The sequence below is a fragment of the Mytilus trossulus genome, chromosome 9 (genome assembly GCF_036588685.1).
Source record: "Mytilus trossulus isolate FHL-02 chromosome 9, PNRI_Mtr1.1.1.hap1, whole genome shotgun sequence".
NCBI lineage: Eukaryota > Metazoa > Mollusca > Bivalvia > Mytilida > Mytilidae > Mytilus > Mytilus trossulus.
Genome location: NC_086381.1, coordinates 74,076,844 through 74,088,961, shown reverse-complemented (window position 1 = coordinate 74,088,961; position 12,118 = coordinate 74,076,844). Strand labels below are relative to the sequence as shown.

Sequence of the window (12,118 nt, the reverse complement as noted above, 5' to 3'; positions counted from 1 at the left end):
TTGGTAGAACTATCTTAACTAAAGACAATAAACAGAAATAATTATAGTTTACAAGGGTTGTTAGTACATATGTGCGGGGTAATGTGCTATTTTAAACTTCTTTTAATACAGACTTGACATTATTTGATTCCAAGAACACTAATAGAAGTTCATATCTAAGCACCTTTTTGCCTGATGATACGCAATTTAATTACCAATTTCCGTTTTTGACCGAATAAGTGCTTGTTAAGTTAACTATTTAAACTGCTGTATTTGTGAATTTGATACATTTACAGTAATTGGTAATCTTCAAAACCTTGGTAACTTTTTTTTCTCATTTGTAGTAACTTTTCGAGTTTAAAATGAAAAAAAAGTTTGAGTGTGAAATGTGATTCAATAAAACGCCAATATACATACCTATTAATGGTTTTGAACTAGCTGTCAGTAACTACCAGTACTCTCAAATAAGTACTAAGTGTTCTTTTTTTGTTGGGTTATGCAACTATCCGGCCGCGTCCACTCTGTGTTTTGTTAGGTGTATTTCTATATGTATCCCCATGATGAGTTAAGCCTTTTTCTACTGAGTTTAATAGTGTGTTCTTATGTTGTACCGATACACCTATTTCCCAGGTAAGGGGAGGGTTGGTATCCCGCTAACATGTTTAACCCCGCCACATTCTGTATGCTTGTGTCTGTCCTAAGTCCGGAGCCTGTAATTCAGCGGTTGTCGTCTGTTAATGTGTTACATGTTTGTTTATTGTTTATTATTTGTACATAATTTAGGCCGTTAGTTTTCTCGTTTCAATTGTTTTACAATTGTCATTTCGAGACCTTTTATAGCTGACTATGCAGTTTTGGCTTTGCTCATTATTATTGAAGGTGACCTATAATGGTTTAATTATGTGTCATTTAATCTCTGATGAATAGTTGTCTCATTCGCAAGCATACCAAATCTTCTTTTTTATATGCCTGAATCATTGTAAAAGTAAAAAATATTGGAATACAAGAAATTGAAAGTAAAGTGGAGTTAATAAAAACATTGAAAAAGTAGAATAAAATTTCATAATAATCTTATTCATTTAACGATGTACACCTCTGAGGAGTCAAAAATTTCTACAATTAAACTTTTTTTGTTAACCTGATTTTTGGGTTTATAAGACTGTAACAAAATAATTGGTGAAGAAAAATCATAAAGGGGGGGGGGGGGGGGGGAGGGGTCACTTCTTTTTTTTGCTACGGCCCTTTGAAAATGCATAATTTTGATTATTTTCCATTTTCATCGAATTTTACCTATTTTTGGGCTATTATCGTGAAAATAAATCACAGTTCCACATTTAAACTTTTTTCATACTTTCTATAAAAATGAAGTGGACCAATCTGAATAAATTTTACTTCAAAAAAACTATAGGTAGGTGTTAATACAAGAAGGTTTTATAATATTTTACGCTTTTTTGTGTAAAATTTACCATGCTGTCAATTTTGTATTTTTGTATTTTTCTTAGTTATAAGTAAAAAGTGCATATTATTTCTTTTTTGTCATAAATGATTGAAAAAAATACATATCTAAGAAATTTGAAAAGATCAAAATGATATGGGATGTACATGATTCTTGTAAAATCGTTTTTTGTATCCCTAACCCATTTTCTCAAAATTTTGGCTAAAAATACTGACTTGATTGGTCGTAAAATTTGAAAAACTGGATTACCCAAAAACCAGTCATTGTAAATACACAGTTTTTTTCACAGTTATATTTTATTATAGTATTTTTAAAATTCATTGATATTTTCCACTTGTATCACATGTTTTGCAAATATTTCAAGAACGAGATTTCAACGAGACAGAACGAGACTGAAAAGTCAGAAGATACATCTTTAATTATCTAAACCTTTATCTTCACAGGGGGAATGTCGTCAAAGCTGTTTACTGTACTTGTTCTAGTCTGTGTGTTCTGGTTAGAGAATACTAATGCATGGTGGGGTAAGTTTTCATAATGACTTTAGCTTATCGCGCAAATTAACCTTTTAACCATTTAAACTTTTTAAGGAAAGCTCCATTTTTCTAATTTAAATGAAAATCTACAGCATCTTCAATCTCAATTGAAGATCTGTCGAATTATTTGAATCATTGATGTTTTTTATATTTAACCCCCTCATAAATTATGGTATAGTTTCTCGTTTCCGCGTTCAACACTACAGCAGCATGTAACTTCGCTGACTTTTACAGAATTATATTTCATTCAAAAATGGACCATTTGTAAATATGTCATTATGTCATGGGAATATGAGCGATAGAAACCGATTTTTTTTATTGTAAATCGACATTAGTTGACTTTAAGCAAATCAATACACAGAATAAAAGAACAATGACAAAGATCATAAGATCAAATATATAACTCGAACAGAAGACAAGAATATTCTGGTTTGTTTATATCATATATTAATTTATTTATCTTTTGATTTTGTTTTATATTAGGTAGAGATAACAATTATGTTGTCAATAACACGGATCATACAATAAGAGTATCTTTGGCATATGGTGGCCATGCATACAGAAGAACAGTTAGAGCTGGATCATACACTAAAATCGAAACGGGAAAAGGCTCGTTAACTTTATGCGTAGAGAATGATGTTTGTCGTAGAGCGAGTACCGACACTAGCTTTATCGTCGAACCAAATGGAGAAGGTGTAAGCCTTTACCAGTCTGTATATGGAGACATCTATACAATAGCTTGGTAAACATTTAACAACGCTGATTCGAAAATCTGTATAACCTGTATTTTAAAATATGCACTCATGGTTTTTTTTAATAAGAGAGTGTGTTATCTATGACATATTTCAAAATATCTTATGCAATTTAGAAGATCTGTACTGAAATTAAATATTTGTTTCTTTTAAAAGTTTTGTTATCATTAAGTAATCTCATACTCTTCAAAACTTTAAAACGAATACTTTTTTCTAGTGATATTATAAAACAATGGATAGAAATTTCATACTAGACCTGTCACTATAAGCGTTAGATTATTTGCCAAATATTGACTTTTCGGAATGATAGCTATTCTTCTGTTCTAAATGGTAAAATGTATGTACTCTCATTTGGTAAAAGTTTATGCTTTTTCAGTTAAATATTGCTAAAATGAAATATTCTGAGTGGATTAAGTATTTAGTATAAAAAAAAAGTTGGAGAGAAAATTGTCTTGAAATTTGTCTCTACCATAAATATTAGTTAGCAGATCAAGCTATTCTGTTTTTGAGAGCTTCTTTTGACTCTTTCTCCTTATTTCCTATATTTTTCTATTACAAAAAATGTTTTCCTAAGTAATATTTTATAAATAATACAGTAAATGAATGGTTTTAGAGCAGCTACAACAAATTATTCTCTATTCTCTAAAGAGGAAGCTTTTTATGTCTCTGTGGAGCAGCGTAAACCTAAGTTTTACGTTAGGACTTATTGAAATCTCCATGGAGTCAGTAAACTTTATTATGAATGGCTCATTCAGTTTAAACACTTTGTATAAACTTTAAATACTTTGTATAAATATGGATAATTACCCACACATTTTGATATATTAACCTCAAAAGTTGAAATTTAAAGATATGAAAGGTATAAATGGACCAAAAGGGAAAAAAATTATGAAGGAAAAAAAGTACATCAGTAGCATTTATCATCTCAGAGTCATCTTTTGTATCATATTCAACTGTTTGTATGCAGATGAGAAGAATATGTGTTCATCTTTTGGCCCACTCTATCTTCTATCATGATGCGAAGTGATTTGGTTTTTTCGAAGAAATTTTGTAAATGTTGTCTAACATTATACTTGATTTCTCTCAAACTGTTGAACTGGTTATGACAAAACTTATCAAATAACCAGTATTACAAGGGGAAACAAATCACATTCAGTTGATCAAAACATGTCTTCTTTTTGGTGTAATACCATCAAAACATAGTACGTCACATCTGGTTTCGTACGAAAAAGAGTCGAAAAACACATTCCCTTGCATTTGACAGTATTCAAAATTTTTAGTCTGTAGTTTTATATGCTGTGTCTTTGGTTGTTCTGGTTTTTATGCCCCACCTACGATAGTAGAGGGGCATTATGTTTTCTGGTCTGTGGCTCCGTTCATCCGTTTGTCCGTCCGTCCGTTCGTTCGTTCGTTTGTTCGTCCGTAGGTTAAATTTTTTGGTCAAGGTAGTTTTTGATGAAGCTGAAGTCCAATCAACTTGAAACTTAGTACACTTGATGCTTATGATATTATCTTTTTAATTTTTAAGCCAAATTAGACTTTTGACACAATTTCACGGTCCATGGAACATAGAAAATGATAGTGCCAGTGGGGCATCCGTGTACTTTGGACACATTCTTGTTCTGGTTTTTTTCTGGTTTTTTGTTAGCCATGGCGTTGGCAGTTTATTTTTTTTTATCTATGAGTTTGAATATCCCTCTAGTATCTTTCGCTCCTCTTTTGTTGTAAATGACCCTTGATTTTTCTGACAGTGTTAAATGCATTGAAAAGTCGTAATCATTCACTTTGTGTCATTTCATGGATAATTTCTGTCGAGTCTAGATGTATTGAAAGTTTTGAGAAATTTGAAAATAAAAAGTTATAAACAATTCCATCAGCTGTGGAAATACAATATGTGTAACCTCATGTAGTGAATTTTTAAGCATCTAGGTTTTAAAATGTAAATAAAGTCACTACGCAAAATTGGTACCGTCTTTGATGTATTTTGCGTCTTAATCTGAAAAAAAATTCCTCAAAATGTTCTATAGACATGATAAAAGCAGGTTGAAGGCTTCAATATGTGTGCAACATGTCTGCTTCAACATGAGTTATCAAGAGGAAAGATTAAAAAGACACTACGTAGAATTCATCGACATCTTCACGCATTGGTTGATTTTTACGATGTGTCTGTGTCTAACTAACTAATGACAATTTTTCCACGTCTCAGATTGTTGTTTACTGTCTACGTTATCTAGTCTGCTTAGTACCGAATGTGACTCGATAATGACTGTTTTGTTGATTGTGAAATCGCATTGATATCCGACGTGTTTCGGTATTTATATATATAGCATTCACGTGTTTGTTATAATGTTTATTAAGTATGGTTGGATATTTTGTTTAGTCTGATGGTCGCTGTGGATACGACGTGGTTTGGTATTTATATATCCCGCTTTCCGGCATTTTGTTGTTACTTTTTGTATGTGTGGGTCCGGTGTGTCATTTTGAGCTGATTTTTTGTTTTGTTTATTTCGTTTGGCGTTAGAACTCTATATTTTTAGTAGATTTCTCGCATGTCTTTTTTATCATGGCTAAACAATTAAAAAGACAAACAGACAAATAATAGAATACAAAACTCAACATAGAAAAATCATGACTAAGCAACACGAACCCAACTAAAAACCGGGGATGATCTCGGGAGCTCCGTAATGGTAAGCAGATACTGCTCAACATGTGGCACACGTCGTGTTATTACAAATCCGGTGAATAGTCTTATTCGGAAGGTCTTATTCGTGAAAAGGAAAGGGGGTTTTGTAATTACGACATAAGAAACATATCCGATATCATCTGTAAAACGGTTATTCCATAACGGTCAACAAACTCTTGGCTTAATAGCTTCCCTGAGAGCAGCAACCCTCTATCAAGGTAATCAGGATAGGAAATACAAGCCCGGGAATATAGTATCATTTGGGAGATATATACCCCGTATACAGACGCTGCTAGAAAGTTTCTACATAGAAATGAAAAGTTAACAATTGGGAAGCTGGCATTTTTTCTTTTGTCGTAAAGTTTTGCTTTCAACCGACCCTCATTGTCAATTTCTAAATGTAAGTCAACATATGAGGCAGACTCATCTTAACTGTATCTGAAGCATCCTTTCTCTAATTCGATTGGATTGATTCGTTCAACATAGTCTTCAATTTTGTATTACTTAGTGAGAATAGATCATCTATATAGCGGAACATAAAGTTAAAGGATATTGCTAACTTCTTTTTGTTTCTTCCTTAGAAGTTTCTGCATGAATTCAGCCTCATATTTATAAAGAAACAAGTCGGCAAGAAAAGGGGCACTATCGGTTCCCATTGGAATTTTGACAGTCTGTTGAAAACTACGCCCTCCAAACGCAACAAATATGTTGTCAATCAAGAAATCAAGATTATCTTGATAATGTCAGTTCAAAGAAGTTTTTGTTTGAATCAGAGTGATTCTTTACAAAGTAGGATGTATCTCTCCCTAAGACAAGATACTTATGTCTACGTTCGCCATTCTTATGAAACAAATCAATACCAACTCTTTCAATTTGTCTTTTAGTTTGGAATGGGGAATACTTGTGTAAAGTGTAAAAAAAGTCAAATGTTTTAATACTATTGCAAGCTGAGAGAATTGTCGATTGTATGTACTCTATAAGATCTTTTGAAATTTTTAGTATCCACGTCTGATTCACGCCACCTCTAGAAAAGACAGTTTCACAATAAATTTGAAGCCCTGCTTTAATTACTGATAAAATAGATGTTAATAAATTTGAAAGGGGATTCGTGGAGCACTTGGAAGACCCAGCAAAATACCGTTGTTTGTAAAGACACTTATGCATATAGTTTAGGTATCCAATACAGTGATATCAGTGTAGTCGAGTTACTCGTTGTTCGTCTACAAGGTTTTCTTTATGTTGTTTGTTGTCATGTATGTTAACTGTTTGGACATGTCTTGCTTATATTTCAGTTAATTTTTTTTATTTTCTATATATATAAAAGTGTTAAGATTTTTTTTAAAAAGCAGTAACTTCATGTATATGATTTTAAGTTTAAAGCAACTATATACACAATATTTCGTGTTTATACATAGTTTTGATTTAGATGACAAAAAACTGACATGGTTAAAAAATAAAAATGCAATTTCATTTAAATTTTCTTGTTATGGTTAGAAAATACATAATATAAAACCATGAGAAACTCAATCCCAATATTCTTGTTATGGTTAGAAAATACATAACCAAAAACCATGAGAAACTCAATCCCAATTAAATGTTCTTGTTATGGTAAGAAAATACATAACATAAAACCATGAGAAACTCAATCCCAATTAAATATTCTTGTTATGGTGTGAAAATACATAACATAAAACCATGAGAAACTCAATCCCAATTAAATATTCTTGTTATTGTGTGAAAATACATAACATAAAACCATGAGAAACTCAATCCCAATTAAATTTTCTTGCATGTGTCTATAGATAAAAAGATCTATTCTATTTTTATAAATTTACCTCTATCAATATAAACGTCACTTTTTCTGACGTTAATCCATTCATATAACACCGGTTTATATTTCGCTGGTGGTGTCCTGGTGTAATGTCGTAAATTCATTGGAGGTGTCCGTCGTTATTCTGCGGTCTACATTGTTGGAAGCACGTCATATTAGAATCTACAATTTCACTTTCATAAATGTTTGGGAAAAAAAAATTATGTTTTATATTTTTATGTATCTCGTAGCTAGATTTAGAGCTGAAATATTACAAAAAATATTTAGCTTAGCAGAAAGCGATATTCTTTTATTGCAGTTTATCAAGACCTGTATTAAATAAAATGATACAAGAATACACAATTTTTAGTTAGAATATTAGTAAAATCATGAATAATGATTAGATGTATGCATGTACATCAATGTACATGTTAAGCATATCAAATCTCAAGTTATGTATGTGGTAATCACACATTTTTCCACACATGACAAGAAATGTTTTATAAATGTTGAAGACTATCTGTTGCCTTCTGTATGTTCCCTTGTTGTCGAATGCTTGTTGTCAGTTTAAGATATACCGCGTATAACGTGCTATTCATATTATGTGGTTCATAAGTGTTTCTCGTTTTGATATAGATAAGGCCTTTGGTTTTCCAGTTTGATTGGTTTTTACACTAGTATTTTTGGCACCCTACATAGCTTACTATTCGATTTCGATACCACGGAAACATTGAAACTCATATTTCGAAATTAAACAGACAACGCCATGGCTCAAAAATACAAAAAGACCAATAGACAAACAAAAGTACCCACAACACAACATAGAACACATAAGACTAACAACACAAGCCCCACCAAAATTGGGGTATCTCAGATGCTTTGGAAGGATAAGCGGACCATGCGCTCCATGTGGCCCCGTCGTGTTGCTCATGTTAGTACAAACCGGTTATAAGACTTTTTCGATTGGACACATTCGTTTAAACGGAACAGGATTATAGTAATGACATGAGAAACATATCCGTTATCATCTATGAAACGGATATTATATAACAACCCACCAAATCGTGATGGAGTCCGTAAAGTTTACGAACGGTTGATTTCAATTTCAGCATTTGTAACTCTTGGGTTTTTAAGCTTCCTGGAAGCCCGGGAATATCGTCTCAATTGAGAGATATATACGCCGCATCCAAGCTCTGCTTGAATGGGATAGATGCGTTTTATATAGTCATATAATTTTGAATTATTTAGTGAAAACTTAATAATGGAAAGTAAATTCTTTCTTCTTTCTTCCAAAGAAGTTCTTTTATAAAGTCAACCTCTTAAGAATAAAGAAAAAAGACGACAAGAAAAGTGCATAGTTGGTTCACATAGGAATGTCAATTGTTTGTTGAAAACCACGCCCTCCAAACGTAACCAATTATCAAGAAATCAAGCATCTTGATAATGTCAGTTTCAGAGAATTTTTTGTTAGAATCAAAGTGATGTTTTACAATGTAGTATTAGTACTTGTTTGGCTTTATAACTATTTTGATCTGAGCGTCACTGATAAGTAGACGAAACGCTCGACTGACGTATCAAAATATAATCCTGGTACCTTTAATAACTACACCACTGGGTCGATGCCACTGCTGGTGGATGTTTCATCCCCCGAGGGTATCACCAACCCTGTAGTCAGTAGTTAGCACTTCGGTGGTGACATGAATATCAATTATATGGTAATTTTTATAAATTTTCTCTGACAAAACTTCATATTTTTCGAAAAACAAAGGATGATCTTATCCCAGAAATATATTACCTAAGCCGTATTTGGCACAATTTTTTGGCATTTTGGGTCCTCAATGCTCTTCAACTTTGTACTTGTTTGGCTTTATAAATATTGTGATGTGAAGGTCACTGATGAGTCTCATGTAGACGGAACGCGCGTATGGCGTATTAGAATATAATCCTGGTACCTTTGATCACTATTATCCCTCCCTAAGACACGATTCTTGTTTCAACTTTGGCCATTCATTTTTATGAAACAAAGCGATACCAACTCTTTCAATTTGTTTGTTTAGTTTAGAATGGGGAATACCTGTTTAGAAAGGTCAAATGCTTACTGAACCTTCTACTAAATACTTATTCGCTAAAACAATTTCAATTACTAGTGTTTAAGAAATAGCATGATGGATAAATCAGTTACTTTCTTTTACTTTAAACTTACAATGTCTTAAGGTGCATATCTCTTTAAATTGTGTTATATGAATTATATGGATATTTAGAAAAAAATATTCAATAAATATTTATTAAAAAAATATTTCGTAAAGTGATTTTTTATGACTAATTATTGTTTAATGGATTAAACGGTTAATGGTAAGTATTGTTTCCTTTCACTTACAAGACTTGAGAGGTACTCCTAATTGTTTCACTTAAAAAGGAAGACAGGTTTTATCACAAATAACACTGGCTTCCTTTTCTTTTGTTTCATATATATTTCTCTATTAAATGTTCATGAAGCTACGCAAAAGATTTTAACAAATAATTATACCATAAGTAAAAATATCAATTTCTTATATCAATGATCCTCTCCTTCATATTTTAATTGTCCTTTCTTTGTTTTTTTTTTATTCTAGCGTCACTGATGAGTTTTGTGTATACACCGTGCGTCTTGCGTGAATGTATGGGTTAATTCAGAGTAACACATTCTAACTTTTAAATATGTAATGTCGACACCAATCACATTTATATAAATCTCTTACCAGTTTTAGTGTTTCACAGATTGTTTGGCAATTGTTCTGGTCATGGTTGCTTACCTGCAAACGCAATAGTTTAGTTAATTTTTAGCTGTTATATCAATATCTATATAGACCCTGATGAAAGACCTTTGTTGGGCCGTATTATCTGTGAGTACGCATTCATTTAGCTTGTCCGCATAATATATCATCAGTATTGTTAAAGTCCAAAGACTTTGTTCACTGTAGTAAATGAAAATAGTTATCTAATACCTAAATAAACTAACATAAACAAAACAAGCATAGTAAGTGGGAGAATGATTTATAGATATCGGTATTTACATTTTTCCGTCTTTAGTTTGGTCTGTTTCTTATATATAAATAGCAGAAATATTCTTTTATTGTTGCAAGAATATCATTGCAAAAATGGCCACAAGTTATTTATATAATGTTATTTTCACTAAACACTTTACACTTCAAGATATCCTTGGATCAAAAATAGGTTCATAAGATTTAGTTTTCATAAGTCATGAATTTAATTGAAGTCTAGTTGGATTTATCCGTTGAGTAGAATGCTGATGTAGTAGACATACACAACGTTAAAGACTTTGCAAAATAAACTTTGTAAGATGATGTGTATTGAACATCTTTGATATATATCAATATTCATCATATGAATTGATAAATAAATTATTACTATGTACTTTGCACTATAGAGGTTTGTAAATTGATGATAAAAGAAAGATATTGGTGTGATTTATCATGTAATTGTAATTGTTATGTGATATAATGTTTACTTGTTTATATTTTACAGAAGAAAACAAACTGCCTTTTTTTTTAATAAATCACAATAAATCTTCAGACTCCTTTCAGTATAACATACAATCAATTGTTATCGTAAGTTTTTTTTTATATTATCATGGTTTTCTGGGCTCTAGTACTAATAAGTAAAAATATATGCTTAAACTTATCCAATTAGACTCATCAAAGGAACCAGGAATTGTGTACGCCATCATTTCGTCTTTAGGATAATCATGAGATACTCTCGGAATTGACCTTAGGGCGTCCTAACATACACTTGACATAAAAAGTTTCAAGTATGAACATGTCATACAGATAATATTTGAAAATTATCTTTTTAGTGGATCAATAACTTTCCGAGAAAAATATCTTAATGTCAATAGCCTGAACACTTTTTGGAAACGTGGGTTTATTTTTATATTCCAGTACGAATAGTCAACCTTGACTTCAATTAAGTTTATGTCTAATGAAAAATATATCTTATGATACCATTTTTCATCAATGGATACCTGGAACTGACATACATTTCTTTATAGTAAAGTAAACTATATTAATAACATGCATCAATAAAACAAGGACACGCGTGGTATTTGACAAATACTAATAACCGACTATAACAATGATTATAGGAGTCTTCGAAACATTCAAAAAAGTATGAAATAATTTCTCAATATTTTAACTTTTTTAACTGTTTATTCCTTTTTTTGGTAAAAGACTGCTTGGGTGAGCGGGTATTTATACATCCCGCTATTGTGTTATTGCGTTGTTTTTACCATTCTTTCATTTTTGCTTGATTTTGTCTTTCCGTTTTGAATTTTCCGTGGAGTTCGGTTTAATTGCTTTTAAGCCCTAAATTAGATGGAACACTGTGTAGATTATGATACGAGGTGTCTTCCTTCTCAATGTTTATGGTTGACACAATTATGAATCCGATACTTACTATTATCAGCTTAATATAAAAAAAACATTTACGCCCGTCTAGCGTGATTGCAGGATTTGGTTCTGGTGTCTGTGAAGGGTTTGAAAATTTTAAAAATTGTAACTGCCTTTGCAAACCAAATTTATTACGTGGATTTATTTGAATATCTAACTGAGTATCAGAGGTAAGGAATATGAGTCTTCTGAGTTGATCAATCATTGTGTTAAGTTTTATACCACTACAGGTATCGCAAATTGATTCTAAAATAATTGTACTTGTAAAAATGAGTATTTTGCAGAAAAATAACAGAAATTATTATCATGTGGTTTTCAAGGGTTGGTTATAGTGGGCACTGTGCTATTTCTTACCTCTTTAGATACAACTTGACATAATTTGATTCCAAGAACACTAATAGATGATCACATATAAGTACTTATTTGTATAATAATATGTAATTCAACTACCAATTTCCGT

At 31.6% G+C, this 12,118-nt stretch overlaps 1 protein-coding gene across 1 annotated transcript; it reads left to right on the top strand.

The window, feature by feature from the left end:
- The first annotated feature begins 258 nt into the window (after positions 1-258).
- On the top strand, positions 259-2,875 carry LOC134684203 (uncharacterized). Its single transcript, XM_063543477.1, has 3 exons — positions 259-299; positions 1,879-1,956; positions 2,452-2,875. The coding sequence occupies exons 2-3, from the start codon at positions 1,884-1,886 to the stop codon at positions 2,712-2,714; spliced, it is 336 nt and encodes a 111-aa protein (XP_063399547.1). The 5' UTR covers positions 259-299; positions 1,879-1,883; the 3' UTR covers positions 2,715-2,875.
- The last annotated feature ends 9,243 nt before the right edge of the window (positions 2,876-12,118 follow it).